The sequence below is a fragment of the Schistocerca serialis genome, chromosome 3, assembly GCF_023864345.2.
Source record: "Schistocerca serialis cubense isolate TAMUIC-IGC-003099 chromosome 3, iqSchSeri2.2, whole genome shotgun sequence".
Lineage (NCBI taxonomy): Eukaryota > Metazoa > Arthropoda > Insecta > Orthoptera > Acrididae > Schistocerca > Schistocerca serialis.
This window is the reverse complement of record NC_064640.1, coordinates 19,240,092-19,260,905: the sequence shown is the minus strand read 5'-3', so window position 1 is coordinate 19,260,905 and position 20,814 is coordinate 19,240,092. Positions and strand designations below refer to the sequence as shown.

The 20,814-nt window shown below is 42.4% G+C and overlaps 1 protein-coding gene across 1 annotated transcript in view; it reads left to right on the top strand.

Annotated features, from left to right (window-relative positions):
* The first annotated feature begins 8,620 nt into the window (after positions 1 to 8,620).
* The window catches only part of LOC126469650 (uncharacterized), a 191,995-nt gene continuing 179,801 nt past the window's right edge, over positions 8,621 to 20,814 (top strand). The window contains exon 1 of the mRNA XM_050096774.1: positions 8,621 to 8,661. Coding sequence (XP_049952731.1) covers positions 8,621 to 8,661 — 41 coding nt within the window. The remainder of the gene's footprint in view (positions 8,662 to 20,814) is intronic.

Genomic DNA, 20,814 nt, shown 5'->3' with positions numbered 1-20,814 from the left:
CTTCTTGGAGGCTGCACCTTTCTTAAATACGATGGTAGCCCAGGGAATATTTTTGGAACAGCTTCTAGTAAAAGCAATGGCCTTTGACGAGGAAACTCGTGACAGTTCCCATCAGAGTCCTTGTAAATCTACACTCTTGATACATCACATTCTTCAAAATGTTTCATGCAAACAACAATTCTATTTGATGGAGTCCAGTCCTTTCTGGGGATATTTCTTGTCCATCGTTTTCTGTTTTCCTCTTCAGTAGGGAATCTGAACACTGAGACGTAACCCTCTTCCTTGCTGGATTTGTAGTTGCTGTTGCAACCAGGAACACAACACTTTTCTGGCATCTGCAAATAGAATGATGCATTAATTGCTAACACCTTAAATCAAAACACTATTATGTAAAAACAGCAAATGAGAATTTGAATGGACTGGTTTTTTCTACTGCTTGGACATCACGAAACACAAGTCTACAAATAGAATCAAATGTGTAGAAATATTCATAATATTAACACAAAATCACTTAGGAGAAGATTCTGATACTAAACTTATGAATTCAAAACTTTATTTTCAAATTGTATCTAGAATATAGTAGAACTTTTGTTGCAATGGTGTAGACGAAAGTCGTTCACGTAGCACACTTTCACATATACATGTAAAAACACTACAAACTTCACAGAATTGTATACTTACATTGTGTTATATCTTCGACTGTAGTCACGACTACTTGCTATAAATTTTGCAGAGTCCAGTATAGCATAATTACACTGTAATGTCGGATAAAACAGACACCTCGAAAGTACTAAACAACTGCTTCTGTTTCGCTACCTTATAGCCACAGCCATGCGATAGACCTTAACGTAACGTTGCCACATTTCAGTCCTGCGGCCTCTAATACAGGCGGCCGTGCTACACCTCAACAGGAAAGGGAAGGTAAAGTAGCTGGGCTAAGAGCAGAAAATTTAAGGGGGGAAGCTGCCATGAGTGGCAAAATACCAGTGAGTACAGGTGCTGGAGCAGCCCCTTTTTAGGACAGGCAGGACAGAAAGAAGTCAAGTTCCAAGATAGGTTAAAAATTTTCACCAATCAGCAGAAATTTTATTTCCACCCAGTCTTATCTCAGTCAGTGTGAAATGCCAACTATCTTTAGTCCATCAAAATATTCGGTTGTTGTTTTTGTTGTGGTCTTCAGTCCAGAGATTTGATGCAGCTCTCCATGCTACTCTATCCTGTGCAAGCTTCTTCATCTCCAAGTAACTACTGCAACCTACATCCTTCTGAAACTGCTTAGTGTATTCATGTCTTGGTCTCCCTCTATGGTTTTAACCCTCCACACTTCCCTCTAATACTGAACTGGTTATCCCTTGATACCTCGGAATGTGTCCTACTGAAAGATCCCTTCTTCTAGTCAAGTTGTGCCACAAATTCCTCTTCTCCCCAATTCTATTCAGTACCTCCTCATTAGTTACGTGATCTACCCATCAAATCTTCAGAATTTTTCTATAGCACTACATCTCGAAAACTTCTATTCTCTTCTCGTCTAAACTATTTATCGTCCATGTTTAGAAAAGACTTCCTGACACTTAAATCTATACTTGATATTAACGAATTTCTCTTCTTCAGAAACGTTTTCCTTGCCATAGCCAGTCTACATTTTATATCCTGTCTACATCGACCATCAGCAGTTATTTTGCTCCCGAAATAGCAAAACTTATCTACTACTTTAAGTGTCTCATTTGCTAATCTAATACCCTCAGCATCACCTGATTTAATTCGGCTACATTCCATTATCCTCGTTTTGCTTTTATTGATGTTCATCTTATATCCTCCTTTCAATATACATTCGTTCAACTGCTCTTCCAGGTCCTTTGCTGTTTCTGACAGAGTTACAATGTCATTGGTAAAGTTTTTGTTTCCTCTCCACGGACTTCAGTTCTAACTCCAAATTTTACTTTTATTTCCTTTACTGCTTACTCAATATACAGATTGAATAACATCAACCCTGTCTCACTCCCTTCTCAACCACTACTTCCCTTTCATGCCCCTTACTCTTACAACTGCCATCTGGTTTCTGTACAAATTGTAAATAGCCTTTCGCTCCTTGTGATTTACGCCTGCCACTCTCAGAATGTGAAAGAGAGTGTTCCAGTCAACATTGTCAAAAGCTTTCTCTAAGTCTACAAATGGTAGAAACGTAGGCTTGCTTTCGTTAATCGATCTTCTAAGATAACTCATAGGTTCAGTATAGCCTCAGGTGTTCCAACTTTTCTATGGAGTCGAAACTGATCTTCGCTGAGGTCGGCTTCTACCAGTTTTCCCATTCATCTGTAAAGCATTCGTGTTAGTATTTTGCAACTGATACTTATTAAAGTGATAGTTCGGTAATTTTCGCACATGTCAGCACCTGCTTTCTTTGGGATTGGAATAATTATATTCTTCTTGAAGTCTGAGGGTATTCGCCTGTCTCATACATCTTGCTCACCAAATGGAAGAGTTTTGTCATGACTGGCTCACCCAAGACTATCAGTAGTTCTAATGGAATGTTGTCTAATCCAGGGGCCGTGTTTCCACTTAGGTCGTTCCGTTTTCTGTCAAATTCTTCACGCAATATCCTATCTCCTATTTCATCTTCATTTACGTCCTCTTCCATTTCCATAATATTGCCCTCAAGTACATCGCCCTTGTATGGATCCTCTATATACTCCTTCCACCTTTCTGCTTTCCCTTCTTTGCTTAGAACTGGTTTTCTATCTGAGCTCTTGATATTCATACAGGTGGTTCTCTTTCTCCATAGGTCTCTTTAATTTTCCTGTAGGCAGTATCTATCTTACCCCTAGTGATATATGTCTCTACATCCTTACATTTGTCCTCTAGCCATCCCTGCTTAACCATTTTGCACTTCCTGTTGGTCTCATTTTTGAGACGTTTGTATTCCTTTTCGCCTGATTCATTTACTGCATTTCTACTTTCATCAATTAAATCTAATATCTCTTCTGTTACCCAAGGATTTCTACTAGACATCGTCTTTTTACCTACTTAATCCTCTGCTACCTTCACTATTTAAGCTCTCAAAGCTACCCCCCCTTCTTCTACTGTATTTCTTTCCCCCTGTTCTTGTCAATCATTCCCTAATTCTCTCTGTGAAACTCTCTACAACTTCTAGTTCCTTCAGTTTATCAAGGTCCCATCTCCTTAAATTCCTACCATTTTGCATTGTCACCAGTTATAGTCTACAGTTCATAACCAATAACTTACAGTCTAAAACCTGATTTCTAAATCTCTGTCTTACCTGTGTATAACACATCTGAAACCTTCCAGAGTCCCCAGGGCTCTTCCATGTATACAAACTTCTTTCATGATTCTTTAACCAAGTGTTAGATATGGTTAAGGTATGCTGTGTGCAAAACTCCACCAGGAGGCTTCCTCTTTCATTTCTTATCCCCAGTCCATATTCACCTACTACGTTTCCTTCTCTTCCTTATCCTACTGTCGAATTCCAGCCCCCCCCCCTCCCCATGACTATTTAACTTTCGTCTCCATTCACTATCTGAATAATTTCTTTATCCCATGATACATTTCTTCAATCTCTTCATCATCTGTGCGCCTAGTTGGTATATAAACTCGTAATACTGTGGTAGCTGTGGATTTCATATCTATCTGGGCTGCAGTAATGTGTTGACTATGTTGTTTGTAGCAGCTTACTCGCGCTTCTACTTTTTTATCCATTATTAAACCTACTCCTGCAGCAGAAATCTTGTTCCTCCTGCCACTGAACTTTTCTCATTCCCGCTATATCTACTTTTAAACTATGCATTTCCCTCTTCAAATTTTCTAAGCCACCTGCCCGATTAAGGAATCTGACATTCCACACTCCGATCTGAAGAACACCAGTTTTCTTTCTCCTAATAATGACGTCCTCCTGAGTAGTCCCCACCCGGAGATCCAAATGGGGGACTACTTTACCTCTTGAATATTTTACCCAAGAGGACGCCATCATCGTTTAACCAAACAGCAAAGCTGCATGCTAAAAAGAAAAATTAATAAACTGCTCGTCTGCCTTGATGAATTAGAGTCATCCAACCCAGTTAACATAATCTGCCTCTCTGAACATCATGTAACCACTGGTATAGACATGTTCAGTGTTGCATGACTGGGGTAGCTTCACACTTTTGTACGGCAGAAATACCATACCACATTCATCAGAAATACCATAAATTTAATAACATAGGCATTCATAAATTTTGCTTGGAGCACCATATGGAAGGATATGCAACAGAAGTGGTGTTTCATAATACATTATTCACAATACTAAGTGTATACCAAGTATCAGCAGGTAACTTTAATCTGTTCATAAATCACTTTGAAGCTCTGTTGGCCTATTAAACAACAAAAAGGAAACAATTAGTGGTTGCTGGTGACTTTAATGTAGATTTTCTTGAAAACTCTTCCAGTAACAACTTACTGCAGTCAATAGATTGTCATTCAACTTAATTCATACTGCTAACTTTCCAACTAGAAGAGCTAAGGGCCATCGATAACGTCTTTATAAAAATGTTTAATGAACAAAATTATATTATAAAACCAATAATAAGTTGTCTATCAGACCATGACATGTAGTTATTTTTGCTAAATGTGAATACTGATCAGGACATAAAATCTACTAAATCTGAGTTCAAGAGGATAGTCAGTAAGCCAAAATTGATTATTTTAGGGAACTTCTCGAAGATGTGAATTGGAGTGATGCGTACAATGCTCATAACATGAATGAGAAATACAACACTTTTATTAACAATGTCCGTAACTTATTTGAAAACTGTTTTCCCCCGAAACTAACCCAGATGAGACTAAGGTTTATAAAAAAGCATGGATTACGCAAGGAATAAAGATATCTCGTAAGATAAAAAGGAAACTATATCTATCAGTGAGAAACACTGATGTAAATGCTATAGAGCACTACAAAACATACTGCAAAATATTGAAGATACTAATATGGACACCAAAGCAAATGCAGTAACAGAGAAGGATACTCACATCAGATAACAAAATAATGGCAAAATGGGATATAGTATAGAAAGAGACTGGTAGAACCAAAGACAAAGAGGAGCACATAGCATTAAGAATAAATATTAGATGGGTAACAGATGTCTGCAGTGCTGCTGAACTTTCCAATAAGCACTTCATGACTATTACTGAAAAGGTGGATTGTCAGGATCAGTAGATGCTGCCATGGAATATATCAGACCAGTCACTATAAATAACTACAATAATATGACTATGACCCTCACAACACCCGTAGAAGTAATGTCCACCATAAAATCCTTAAAATCAAAAAATTCTAGGGGCTATGATATCATATCAAGAAAAGTTAATTAAACAGTATGCCTCTAGTTTTGTGACATTTTAAGTTATTTGTGTAACCTGTCTTTTATCAGTGGAACATTTCCTGAATGGATGAATATGCTGAAGTTAAACTGCAAAGTTTCTGTGTTGAGCACATGGGGCAAGGGTGTGGTGGAATGGCAACAAGCACAGACAAAGGATAAAGATTGGTGGGCCTTTAAGTTACGACTGCACTTTATCATACATGAGAATTTGTTGAGAAGATTCACGAAATGTGGACCATGTGTCGCAGTCCTGGCACTTTTCCAGCAGGCTCATGAGCATGTGTTGTCAGATCATGGTGCCTGATGAACAACAGGCAGGCATGCTGCAAACGATTTTGATGGAGGTATAATCGTGTGACATGGAGCAGTATGCCAGGGATTGTGTGCTAAGTGCACAAAGAGTGGGTATTTTGGATCAGAAAATTCCTTTTTAGAGGTTGCCAGAGGCATTAACACCATTTAAAATGCTTTGGCTCGACCTTTGTGGACCATTCAACAAAACACTTGCAGGGAATAGATATGTGCTTACAATCAGTGAGCATTTTTATGGTGACTAGTAATGGTAGCAATTCTAGACAAAGAGGCCAGCACTGTGGCACAGGTATTAATTAACAGTTGTATACTGAGGTCTGGAGTGCCTGATACCCTAAGTATCAGATCAGGGTATTAACCTTTATTTTAGAACTTATGAAACAGCTGTGCCATCTTTTACGTATTCAGAAGTTGTAAGCAAAACCATTCCACCCTTAAATCAACAGTAGGATTTGGTGTGTCCATAAGACCATTTCGAAGATGATGAGCTTTTACATGAATGTGATAACTGTCTTCCATATGTGGCTTGAGCAAACAAATCGAAGACTCATATGGGAATAGGCATGTCACCTTTTGAGTTGGTGTATGGGATGAAGATGCTGTCCCCCTTTGACGTTTTAAGTTCTAAATTGGGACCGGACTGCAAATCAGTAAAGAAGTTTGCCAGAATAATATGGGAGATATGGAGAAACAAACAAGAGGATTACGCAAAGGCTCTGGACCTCCAGGAACAGCTGAAGAGGCGCATGGGCAAATTGCTGCAGCATTGTACAGGGCAGTGACTATTGATCATTAATCCCTATACCAATTCCTATACACCGAAGGGAAATGCAAAGAAGTTCTTGACTAAGTGTCACACACCGTATCAGGTCATGGAGATGACTGCACCAGTTAAGGTGAAGGTACAATATTATACCAAAACGTCTATCTTTTACATCGGTCAGGTAAACCATTTAAAGATGAGATAGATGGGCTACCACAGCTAGCTGTGACTGACCTGGTATGCAGAGATACAGCATGCAGAAAGAAGGAACCTCTAGTACTTAGATGGAACAAGGCACATGACATGCTTGATGCTTTGAGGTCACATAATTACTTACGTTGTGATTATTTGCAATGTTTTGTTGGTGTTCAATTTATTATTGATGTTAGAGTTTATGGGTATGATTTACATTGTCTACGTGTTCGGATGGATTTAGTGTTATCATACAAATGGCAAGTGTATTTTCCTTTTGTCATTGAAGCGTTATTGTCGTGTTTCTGTGGTGTTGTTTCTTGTTTCTACTCGTCGTTAGTTACTCGTTTCAGTAGGAGGGAGGAGAGATGGATACGAATAAGGACAAAAGTGGCTGAATGATACCTGTTCTTCTGAAAACTCAGATTTAATGGCACTCTCGGTATTCTGAATGACACCTGTATCTGACTTTAAATACCATCAACCAGTATGCAAACAGAGCTTACTTTCGTTGCTTTGAACACGTACCAGGCACAAAAATTTAGATTGGTGGCTTAAATTCATTTAAAAATTGGTTAACTAGAGCGAAGAAAAAGAAACACCTGTCAGATCGTTGTATGATCGAAGGAATAAATTAGAATTTTATTGAACGTTATTAAGGGAAGATAAGAACTGAATGATTTTACAGAGTCTGATTAGGAAGCAGGGTTGTGATACGAGATGTAACAGTTGCAAGTGAAGACTCACTGAATACTTATTTCTGAATTAAAACACACGAGGATATCAAATAAAACACCATTGCTTGGAATGCTTGGACACATGGTATCTTGTCTATCGTAAGAACACAACCTGCACACATGGAACCAATCCTGCTAAATAACGGGTAGGATTTATCTGATGCACGTCCATGAACATCCACACTGACCATCCACACAGCAAAAGGGATAGAATTTAGAACGATGTTTCCACATTCTACGTTTTAGAGCATAGGGTCAGAGAGTAATTAGTTTTGACCATCAACTTCTGAGAAAAAAGGCGCATTACAGGAATTCGGTATAACTTCATTAATTTGACGGTACTATTATTAAATAACAGAACATCTACTCCTCTACTCCGCAGTGGAATTGAGGATTTATTATGATCACGAGCTGTAATTCCATCTCATTGCAGCCTCATAGCGCACAGAGAAACGAAAGTGGCGCAGCAGAATGCAGGTTAGTAAACCCATGAAAATAAAATACGAAACGGATGCTAAATCAAACGTAGAAAAGCACACGATACATTCATACATGGTACGTAAAACTAACTGATTTTCTACATCGTATGGCGTCACCGTTCAGCAATGCCAAGTTGTAATTCAACAAAGGATCACATTAAGTAAGTTGAATACTAATAAAAATAACACCATTGCCTAGCTAAAGTCATTTGTGTGGTGTGATTACTGATATGTACACAGTGGAGGACTACTAGAAACTCAAAAAAACTCCTTACACGTTTCAGTGTATGCTGCTAGAGATGACCACTCAGACCTCTTCAGCGACACAGGGAAAACTGTAAAGCTTGCACGCTACTGTAGCCCAGGTCCTCACACAAGCCAGAAACGCTCAGAGATGCTGCATGGTTGCTACCATGCATGTTCTTACCTCCGTGGTTCGTGACGATCACAGAAACCTTGCAACCAAAGAGTTCTGAAGTACCACACACAAACAACTCACACAATCACTCTAACAGACGAAAACAAGAACAGGAAAGATATGGCCCGCATACACGATAAACAGGTCAAATGGACGCATACAGAACATGAAACATAAATTATAAATTGAGAAATCGCCCTGTCTTAGGGTATAAATCCTGCTGAGGCTATTGAATCACGCACTCTATCGTTGATATTTCCCTCCAGTTTCAAGCCCTGCCGCACCGTCCAGACAGACCGGTACAGATTGACATGCGAAATTGTGAGACGAATATGCTTTTGGGGAAAATGAATGAGGCACGTTGCAAAAAGGCAAACTTCTCCACATGGTATTACTTTCAAAAGGTATGGATACAGTGGCTGTGCTCGGCCTTCTCGCCAGAAAGTGTGTTGATAAATTGCTATGTAAAAGGGAAACATTAGGGGTTGAGAAAATTAGAAATGCAGGGAAGCAGTATTATCATTAATGATACGGCTTGTGTGATCGTCGAGAAGGATTTCCGTTTTCCGTCTACGCTGACTGGTACAACTGTCATGGCATTGACGCGAATACGTTGTGTTGATCAGAAGGGTCACTAAGGGTATTACCCGCCAAAATCTTATTATGTTAATGCCACTCTCAACTCTGAACTTATGCATTCGTTAGATAAATTTACATAATCACAGCAGGGGAAAATTCAGTGCAGCAGATGTTACAGCGTGTGCAATATTTCAAGAAAATTATCGTCACAAGATTATATCGACAAGCATTCAGCCACCAGTTACGGCGTGTTTCTGCTTGGTATTTGCATATTTTATATCTGTAATAAACACAGACGTGCACAGTCTTCAGATCCACCGACGCACCAGTTGCTAGTCGAGTGGTTAGCCAGCACGGGCCAAGGGAACAGTCGATGGAAGTAAAAACGCTCTATTTAAATAGTATAGGAATTAGATTAACGATTGTTTGATAACAAGGTTCTTGAAACCGCACTTTAAGAGAAAGCACATGTAGCGGATAAAGGAGAAACCCATTTCGAACAGATCATGTTAAAGCTGAGATAAAGTATTTATCGTTGAATCCCAAGTCATTTATTGAACTCGATCTTTGTCTCGCTTCCGATACTCTTATTTCTTCCCTATGATGGATGCTTCGATTGTGCAAGTTACTGCTACATCTTCCCACACCATCTTCGATACTAATACATGAGACACACCCCCAGAGAGTGGCACGCGGATGTGTGATGGCTCGGCCTTCGAGTCACATCGTGTGGCTGGTGGTACAATCACTGATGGTGGGCATGCAACAGTTGGTTGACAAACTGGTGATTGTATTGAATGTACCAGCTGAGTTATGTCGGAATTCAAATCGCCCACATGTATATCTTGCTCTATTCGTAGTCTTCTTTCATTGTCTTCTTTCGACTTCTTCACGCATCAAATTTATATATGTTCTGTACGATCTCGCATGTGTTTGATATCTTCAATTATTTCTATCTGCTGTGCACTAATCCGCGAGTATTCATAGCATAATTCTTCTCACTGTTGTCCTAACTGATCTACCCTCTGCGAATCTCTACTACTTCTTCTCGTGCACCCTATGCTATCTTCTTCCCCTGTTCCTATAACATAAGCACAACCTTCTTTGTTTGGCTAAATGAAATTTTTGGCCCGTTTCACATGTCTCTTGGCTACTAGCACCTCTTTCCTTGCTCCAGCTGGCCGGAGTGGCCGTGCGGTTCTAGGCGCTACAGTCTGGAGCTGAGCAACCGCTACGGTCGCAGGTTCGAATCCTGCCTCAGGCATGGATGTGTGTGATGTCCTTAGGTTAGTTAGGTTTAATTAGTTCTGAGTTCTAGGCGACTGATGATCTCAGAAGTTAAGTGGCATAGTGCTCAGAGCCATTTGAACCATGCTCCAGTTGCTTCGCTAATAGTTACTCGTGAGTCTTTCTTTGCATCTAGTGTTAACTGCTTCGCCTCTGCTGACATTTTTTTAATTGTCAACTCCTCGTGTTTGATCTCTATTATATCTTTCTTCAGTTCCTTCTCGAATTCCTTTCTCTCTTTACTTTCCTTCAGCCTGATCTCTTCTGCCTTCTTAAAAATTTTAAGACTATATGCATCTGTGCATTGTTATACATGGCTACATCTGGATTAGAGACCCAATAACTCATTAGTGGTAGGGCAATATCAGGTGGCTAGTGCGACTTGCTTACATCAGGGGCACGTATACATTCGTAGTCAAACATATAGACCTTTTTCATTAACAGCCCTTAACCTATTGTTCTACTGAGTTGATTATGACCCCCTGGGGATAATCAGCCCTTCTGAGAAGCCTCCCCACCCTTCCCCCCTCCCTCTCCTCCTCCCAACCTCTCTGGGAACCTCCAACCCTCGAACCTCCTCCTCGCCAATGCAAGTACAGTTTCGAAGCTGAGTTAATCGAATAGACCCCTCACACTCTATCAATATGATTGATTAATTAATTAAATTGATCAATTAATTAACCCCTCCCCCCTCTGGTAAGTCACCTGAGCCCTCCCCTCCCCAATTCCTCCTTACCCTCCCACTTGGAAATTGACGGGTCTGTGCTGGAGAAGAGGGGTCTTACTCTGTCTTCAGGCCACGTTTGGCCTACCGGGACCATCCGACCGCCGTGTCATCCTTGGTGGAGGATGCGGATAGGAGGGACGTGGGGTCAGCAAACCGCTCTCCCGGCCGTAAGATGGTATTCTTGACCGAAGCCGCTACTATTCGGTCGAGTAGCTCCTCAATTGGCATCACGAGGCTGAGTGCTCCCCGAAGAAAGGCAACAGCGTATGGCGGCCTGGATGGTCACCCATCCAAGTGGAGGAGGGATCTCACACCAGGAAATTCAGTTACACAGCAGAGGGTATATTGCATATTTATATAAAAAATTGAATTTGCAGGGATGGATCTCTCTTGCTCATCATTCTCTGCTATTTGGGAAGATGCAAGTCTTATAAAATACATAGAAAGGAGTAATTAAATCCATCTCTTTCTTTTTTATTCCTATTATGCAAGGAGTACCATCGACATAACTCATCACACATAAATACACTGTTGAAAATCTTCCGATTCTGAAGCACGTGCACGCAGCTTGGGGTACCATGCGGCAACACGCCCATCAGTGGCTGCACAATGCGCCAGCTGCCTGGTGCACCGAGCAGAGTGGATGTCACGCTAATCACCTGAACAAAAGCTGCAGGTGGTACCAACCCTTTGATATTTGATACCTGAGAATTTCATGTCGGAACACATGCTCTCTCTCTCTATCTCTCTCTCTCTCTATCTATTTCTCCCTCAAGCGGTCACCGAACTTCATGTAGATATACTGCTCTGCCTCTGTCTTGTTCGAAACAGTCTGTAGAGGCCCCAGTGCCACCCCCCCCCACCCCCCACCCCCACCAAGGATGTCTTGTGATTCTCTGATGTCATGGAACTTCCTGTGAATGAAGTGTTCTGATCGGTTCTTATTGAATTTACCCACCAAATTGCTGCTGGTGGTGCAGGAGCACTGTTCGCCACTTTCTGCAGACGCACAAATTATGAGAATGTCAGTGGCAAACTATTTTCTCCACATCGAGAAACATACAGCAGTCATACTGCATTGAAAGATATACCCTGCAGAAGTGGTCTACAGATCATGAATGGAATGAACTGCGGTATAGCAGCCACCGTTTGGGGTCTTTCGCGTGTGAGTCTATCGTCAGGGCGCTGCTACGATGGTCAAAACTGCTAAAAATCGTAATTACAGATCATGTTGCAAAATACCACCAACCATAGATTGAATATCGGCGTCCTTTGATCTTGCTGCCCCCAAGCAAAGCATCAAGTGGCGGTATTCTGTTGATCGGGAAATTCCAGACTCACTTCATGTCTCTGTCTCTCTCCGTGTGTGAACCAATGTCTCGAAACACGCAGATGGAGGATTTCATCTCTCCTCAGAATGCTGTGTTCCTATTGGCTAATGCTGGGGACAAAGGGAGAGCTGACGCAATTTCGATAGAAAAATAAAATGAAATAATCCATTTGCACTACCGTATCAAATTCATTGTTTAACAATTTACAGGAGTCAAAGAGATCGCTTAAGACACTTTCCTCCACCTTACGATGATCCCTCTTCGTAATAAAACGTATTTCCAACTTTTGAGTATCACATGCAAACATTATGTAACTCAAGTAGTGAAATTTGCACCTCAAATAGATCGTAGCACTAAATACGAGGGCCGTTCAGAAAGTAACCTCCGGTTGATTTAAAAAAATACACCAAGTTAAATAAAAATATTTTAATATATACATCTTACAACTACATCTTTGCACTATTTTTCTACATAGTCTCCATAGCGATTGAGGCACTTATCGTATCTCTTCACAAGCTTTGAAATTCCTTCTGCATAAAAATCACCCGCCTGTGCCTGGAGCCAGCCTGTGACCGCATCTTTGAGCTCTTCGTCGTCATCAAACCGCTGTGACCCGAGCCATATCTTCAAATGCATGAAGAGGTGATAATCACTTGGCGCCAGGTCTGGGCTATAAGGTGGATGGTTGATAACGCCCCACTTGAAGGACTCAAGAAGGGCCGTTGTTCTGCGAGCAGAGTGAGGACGGGCGTTATCGTGCAAAAAAACGATACCGGAAGTCAGCATACCACGGCGTTTGTTCTGTATAGCCCGTCGTAACTTTTTTATTGTATCACAGTACACGTCTTGATTAATGGTCGTACCACGTTCCATGAATTCAACCAACAACACCCCTTTGGCATCCCAAAACACCGTTGCCATCAGTTTTCTGGCAGAAAAATCTTGCGAGGCTTTTCTTGGTTTGGTAGGCGAATTTGAATGAGCCCACGTCTTTGATTGTTCTTTTGTCTCAGGGTTCACATACTTAATCCAGGTTTCGTCACAGGTCACGATTCTGTTTAACAATGGTTCTCCTTCGTCCTCATAACGTGACAGAAAGTCTAATGCAGAGGCCATTCTTTGAGTTTTGTGGTGGTTGGTAAGAATTTTGGGCACCCATCGTGCACAGAACTTACGGTAACCCAATCTTGCTGTCACTATCTCGTACAAGAGAGTCTTAGAAATCTGTGGAAAACCAGTAGACAACTCCGACATTGAGAAACGTCGATTTTCACGAACTTTTGCATCAACTGTCTGAACGAGTTCGTTAGTCACCAATGATGGTCTACCACTCCTCTCTTCATCATGAACGTTTTCTCGTCCACTTTTAAATAAACGTACCCATTCACGGACAGCTCCTTCACTCATAACTCGTGGTCCATACACGGCACAAAGCTCACGATGAATAGCTGCTGCAGAATATCCTTTGGCTGTAAAAAACCTTATGACAGCACGCACTTCACATTTGGCGGGGTTTTCTATTGCAGCACACATTTCAAACTGCCACAAAAACTAAACTAGCGCAGGTACGACGTTCACTCGACCACGGCTTGATGCCGACTGACCTGTTGAGTGCGTGAACGCACAGATGGCGTCGCTACTCCCCCCACAACCCGCACTGTGACCAATCGGAGGTTACTTTCTGAACCGCCCTCGTATATCCGAGCTCTTGTATCTACCGACATGTAAGAGCACAAATGCCTCCCTCCACTACAACGTTTTCACTAAACATATCAGGTGAAAAAAATCCAACTGATCACATAAACTCGCGATCACAAAGAGCTAGCTGTCCGTTGACTGCCAGGAGCCACGGCCCCGCCATCCACCGCCAGCAGGGACGTAGCGTGCCGGTGACGAGAGACCCACACACGTATCAGCTATGCCAACAGCTGCAAGCCGATGCCCCAGCATGCACACACCCGCTGTACCAGGTGCTCAGAGGTCGTAGAGAGATTGTCACCAAGCAGTCAACCGATCAATTTACGTGGATGGAATAATCTTCCACCATAAACATCCGTCATTTTGAATCTCCTCACGCAACACGCACTGGTCCCTCTGCTGGCCCCTGCTGCCACAGGCAACAGCTAACAGGCCTCCTACTTCTGGTCAGCTGCAAATTACAATGGCGACAGTTTTGTAGGAAGGGTTGGTCGAAGATAGTGCGGGGAGATATTTCAACCTCCAACTTTATCCCAAGAATGCGAGAATGCTCTGTGACTCCTATCAACATAGGAAAAGATGGGCAGTTGTAATCGTTAATTACACACTATGATCGAACTGCTAGAAATATGTAGATAACCTAACTGCATCGGTATAGGGTGCTGTCTGGTGTATTTTCGTGTATATGTTCGAGAATTAATCATGAATGGATGTACTGCACAGTATTCTATCTACATTCGCAATGTACTATATAGTGCACGCAAAGTAGTGGAGGGATGGTTTAGTGATGATACAGAAATTGGAAACATGCAATATGCCAATGATTGGCTTTGAAATTACAGAAAAATGGTAAAATTGCTAAAATTGGTAGCACCATCAACTGTGGTACTTATTACAGTACATCAACGGCGTGTTTTCCCATCCCATTCATCCATTGGTGCTCTGTTGATTATCACCTAATGATTGATTGATACCACTTGTAATGAGTTGGAGAGAGTCTTGGTGGGAGCAGCACCATTTGTGGATGGCCTGCACAAGAACAGAGGTCGCTTACATGACCGCAGTATGAGGGCCGGCCGGAGTGGCCGTGCGGTTCTAGGCGCTACAGTCTGGAACCGCGTGACCGCTACGGTCGCAGGTTCGAATCCTGCCTCGGGCATGGATGTGTGTGATGTCCTTAGGTTAGTTAGGTTTAAGTAGTTCTAAGTTCTAGGGGACTGATGACCACAGCAGTTAAGTCCCATAGTGCTCAGAGCAGTGTGAGGAATCAATCGAAACAGAACACTGTGAAAGATGAGTTTAAATGTAGACCTCATCAGTCACCTTCAGGCAGTTGTTTGGAAACGCCCACAATGTCGCAAACTCTTCCAGTTTCCATATGTCGCGATGTCTTCCACATTTTTGTCACTAAGAAACACCACCTCTGCCTTTTATTTCAACCATCCTGTGTGTTGTAGGAGCAGCATAGTTTACACCATGCAGTGTCCAGCTTTCAGTGAGAGCCAATGGATTAAGAAGCGTTAATGTCAGCTGACGCAGACCTCAGAACTGTGATGGGAAAAAAAATCATGGTGATTTACAAAACTGGAGTCACACACTGCTTCGATGTGTTACACAAGAAAAGAAACAATGTGTCAAAGTGCATGTTAAAGAAAAACACAGGGAGCCTGCCTTGCAATTGATAGTCTGTGGAGTATGGTCCTCCTACAGTACAGGTGACAATACTTTGTGCTGGTCTGTGGAAGTGAAGTCGATCACAGGTCACCTGCTCCAATGGACCAATACCTATACAGGGTGAGTCACCTAACGTTACCGCTGGATGTATTTCGTAAACCACATGAAATACTGACGAACCGATTCCACAGACCGAACGTGAGGAGAGGGGCTAGTGTAATTGCTTAATACAAACCATACAAAAATGCACGGAAGTATGTTTTTAACACAAACCTACGTTTTTTAAAATCTAACCACGTTAGTTTTGTTAGCACATCTGAACGTATAAACAAATACGTAATCAGTGCCGTTTGTTGCATTGTAAAATGTGCATTTTTTATGGTTTGTGTTAACCAATTACACTAGCCCTTCTCCTCACGTTCGGTCTGTGGAATCGATTCGTCAGTATTTGATGTGGTTTACGAAATATATCCAGCGGTAATGTTAGGTGACTCACCCTGTATATTTAATAGGTATGCCACATTTGCTTGATGCCAGGATGCAGACGGTATTTGTTTTCGGTATATCAGAAATGGGTATGTGGTAATATCTTATCGAGTTCTCCAACAGGTGACGTTAGTGGAGTTTTTCTGGCATGTAGTTTTTCTCTATTGGATGGTACAAAATAACGTGGAGGGAGAGAATGTTAGGGTGACAGACAGGAATGCACCCTGAGAGACGTAGGTCTCCATCAGGCTGCAGCACCTATATGTTGTTTGAAGATGCACAGCCATGCAGTAGCAAAATCCTCGTCCTCCTTCCAGCTCTTGTGCGATGTAGAGTCTTCCTAATTTTCCCATCACCATCGTAGCTGCTCCTACTGTCTTCTCTGCTACCTTGTGTTGCAGGAGAAAGCTTCGTTTGACGCTGGCCTTACACGCAGTACACAGTAGGCAGAGCTACAACACGTTCCCATTTTCACCGAATTGTCAAAACATGGTCTTGTCGCATTAACTCAGCTCACTTTGCTTCTCCATGGATTGCAGAAGGTCTTAGATATAACGCTTCTGACTTCCGATCAGTTCTGATTTAAACTGGAGTGATAACGTGGACAAAGCTGTTGGGAGGATGGGACAGAGACTGAGGAACAGTTACAAGATGCAGAGGGACTGTCTAGAAGACCACGCTGGATTCAAATGGCTCTGAGCACTATGGGACTTAACTTCTCAGGTCATCAGTCCCCTAGAACTTAGAACTACTTAAACCTAACTAACCTAAGGACATCACACACATCCATGCTCGAGGCAGGATTCGAACCTGCGACCGTAGCGGTCGCGCGGTTCCAGACTGTAGCGCCTTTAACCGCTTGGCCACCACGGCCGGCACCACGCTGGAGTTTTGCTGTATGGGATCCTTAACAGATAGGTTCGTAAAAGGTGACTCGTTTCGAGATACCTCATGAGTGTAATCTGACAGCTAAAAAAAAAAAAAAAAAAATACTCGCCATGCAAAGTGACTCATATTATTAATTTAATTATTTAGCCTATCAATTTGATATTCATGAGCCTACCATCTGGGGGGTGGGAGAGATTGCTAGGGTACCACGTATATTGTTCTTGAGATGAAGCAGTAATGACGAGTTTTTTTCGTTACGGCGATATCTTTTAACGAATTTTCAGTCCCCCACTTACACAGGGAGAAACGACCATCGTAATAAAAAAGATGTACCACCGAATTTATAAAGTGATACACAGTGTAAACCTGATATTTACAACTTCTCTGTGTTGTTACCTTAAGAGACTTCATATGTGGTGAGGCGTTTGATTACTTTAAGGGAGCATGTGTTTCGACATGAAATTCTCAGGTATCAAATATCAAAGGGTTGGCACCACCCGAAGCTTTTGTTCGGGGGGTTAGTGCCACATCTGCTCTGCTCGGCGCACAAGGTGGAAGGTGGCGCAGTCACGTCACTTCCCGCAGGGGCTTCGCGAGCAAAAGATTTTTAACAGTGTAATAACGTGTGATGAGTTATGTCGATGTTATTCCTTGTGCGATTGGAATAAAAAAGAAAGAGATTGATTTAATTACTTCTTTCTGATATATTTTACAAGACCTGCATCTTCCCAAATAGTGGATAATGATGAGCAAGAGATATCCAAACCCTGAAATTGAATTTTTTTTATAAATGAACAATATACCCTTTGCGGTGTAACTGTGAGATGCCCCCTCTCCATCACAGACCCGTCAGTTTCCAGGTGAGTGGAAGGGAGGAAGTGGGGGAGGGGGCGAGGACTGGGGGGATTTACCAGAGGTGGAGGGGTTAATTAAATGATCAATTTAATTAATTAGTCAATCAAATTGTTGTAGTAGGAGGAGGGTATTCGAATTACTCAGGCCTGAAAGTGTACCTGTGTCAGCGAGGGGTAGGGGTAAGGGTTGGATGTTTCCAGAGTGGTTATGACGAGGAGGGGTAGGGGGAGAGGTGAGTGGAAGTTTCTCAGAGGGACAGATCATCTCCAGGGGGTCATAGTTCACTTAGCAGAATAATAGGTTAATGAAACTTCCTGGCAGATTAAAACTATGAGCCGGACCGAGACTCGAACTCGGGGCCTTTGCCTTTCGCAGGCAAGTGCTCTACCGTCTGAGCTACCCAAACACGACTCACACCCCGTCCTTACAGCTTTAATTCCACCAGTACCTCGTCTCCTACCTTCCAAACTTCACAGAAGCTCTCCTGCGAACCTTGCAGAACTAGCACTCCTGGAAGAAAGGATATTGCGGAGATATGGCTTAGCCACATCCCCCAGGCTGTGGCTAAGCGGTGAAATTATGTTGGGCGTCCCGCTATGCTGGCCCATTTCAGGCACTGTGGTGAATTGATTTTTACGATCCTATCGAAGTCGGATCTCGGCAGGAAGGTCCACAGGAAACATCAGGTAGATACCAGGAGATTGAGAAAAATGCTCTCTCCCTGACCAGCAACAATTACCAAGGTGATGGTTAAAGCAGTCATAAAAATTCCGTCTAGAAACACTGGGACATTGCGCTGTTGATCGCTAACAGCTCCTCTCTCTCTGAGACTAGGGGACCACCGCTTCCCCCCCCTCACCCCCCCTCACCCCCCCCCCCCCCCCCCTGCTTGGCCTGTGTCTGCCAGTGCGAGTTCCACTACGTGAAAGCGGCCATTGGGGCTCCCAGGCCCATCCGACATATCCACATCCACGTCTCTCCTTGTTCAACGAAGTTACGTCAATAAAGTGGCCTTTTTTTCCATCTACAGGCAGCGAGCTTTCCTCTTCACGAAGCCTCCCGTCACCTTTAATCACTCCATGCAATAAGCTACTAATGCACTTATTGGATGGGTCAACATCCGGGTCTACCGAGTGCTGTTGGTAATTAAGGTGCACTCGGCCCATGTGAGGCCAATCGAAGAGCTACTTGGTTGAGAAGTAGCGGCACCGGTTACGAAAACTGACGACGGTGTGCTGACCACATACCCCTCCGTATCTGCATGTGGTAACAGCTAAGGGCTGAGGATGACATAGCTGCCAGTCGGTACCTGTGGTCCTTCAAGGCCTGGTCAGACGGTGTTTTTTTTTTCTAATAAGCTACTATTTAAATTACTAATCAACCACAGTCAATCTCCTTAATAACGATCACTGTGTCACCAGAACCCGATACAAGTACTCTGATTGCATATGCCTTCATGAACTGAATAATTAAAGTCAAAGAAAGGCGAGCCCAAAGGACCTGCCATCTTCCAGACCATTAATTTAGATCGTTCTCAAGTAACAGTTTGCGATCGGGCATTTTCTGTTTGAGAATGATAAAGTTTCTATTCACGGTTCAATGAACCTATATGGTGAGTCGAAGAAAATCGTTTGGATTTGCTGAAGCAGTATGCTCAAAATCCTGATCTGAAACAAATCGCCGGCCGCTGTGGCCGAGCGGTTCTAGGCGCTTCAGTCCGGAACCACGAGGCATGGATGTGTGTGATGTCCTTAGGTTAGTTAGGTTTAAGTAGTTCTACGTCTAGGGGACTGATGACCTCAGATGTTAAGTCCCATAGTGCTTAGAGCCATTTGAACCATTTTGAAACAACTCGAGCTTATTTGTGGTGAATTCGTCAGTTGTTTTTCAGACGAATTCGCTCCACAATCCGCTACTTATAATTAAGCGTGTTGCAAGAACAATGGCAACAATTTTCACCTTCAGTTTATAAGAACGTAGTGAGCTTCGTCGTGATAGAATTATGTCATCTATTACTTCTTTCTTCTAGCCTATATTCTGTGTCGTCATTGGGTAGGCATATTATTTTAGTTTAGACCACGTTAATGGTAGAGAGTGGCCAAAGCCCTTCCTGTCGCAACCTTCCCTCCACCCCCAACCCAGCCCTGGGACAGAATTTGTGTACTCCATCTGTTATCTGATGTAAAAGTTTGCAAACATGTGCTGTTTGCCAATCATTTAACTGAGGCGGCATGTGGGTACCAGCCCAGTATTCACCTAGACGGATGTGGGAAACCACCTAAAACCCATATCCAGCCTGGCCAGCAACCAGACCCTCGTCGTTAACACTCTGCGCGGATGCCATCCGGGGCCAACGTGTCTCCCCAAACCCAGAAGCAGCATGCTTATGTGTGCTGCTACCTGGACGGATCTATGATTAAATTATTTAGTAGTGACAAAAGGATGTTTTACTTGCTATCACTTACAAGACTAATGTTTAAGAAACACACTAACTTCTGCTCACACAAGATACTTCTCCACCAGGGCCACAGGTCGTGTAGGCTGCAGCCAAGGAGACACACAAAAATTTAAAACTTAAAAAAAGTGTATGTTTTAATAGTTTGTAGCGCGCTCTCTTATAATCGTTAAAGAGGTAGATGCAATTATTTTATATGGACTTCAAAGTCCGAATTTTTCAGTACAATTAAGTCAGCATTTATCTCTGAAGCCCCCACACCTTCTTGTCAAATTTCTATTTGCATCTGGTCAAACGCGCTGCACTTCAGTTGGAAAAATCGCTAAGATTTTTACATCAATGATGAACGGAAATTTTGGCAGTCGGAAGTGAATTGTATGTGGCGAGAAGCAGATTTCTTCCAAACTTTATTATTTTTATTTCCTGGCGAAGTGGAGAACACCACTTCCAGATAACGTTATCCGTTGTGTGGATATTGGTGTCTCAAGATTCATAGCGTCTGATAGACAGATCACTGACGAGCCATAGCAATCTCAAGCACAAATAGTTAGTATGAATTGT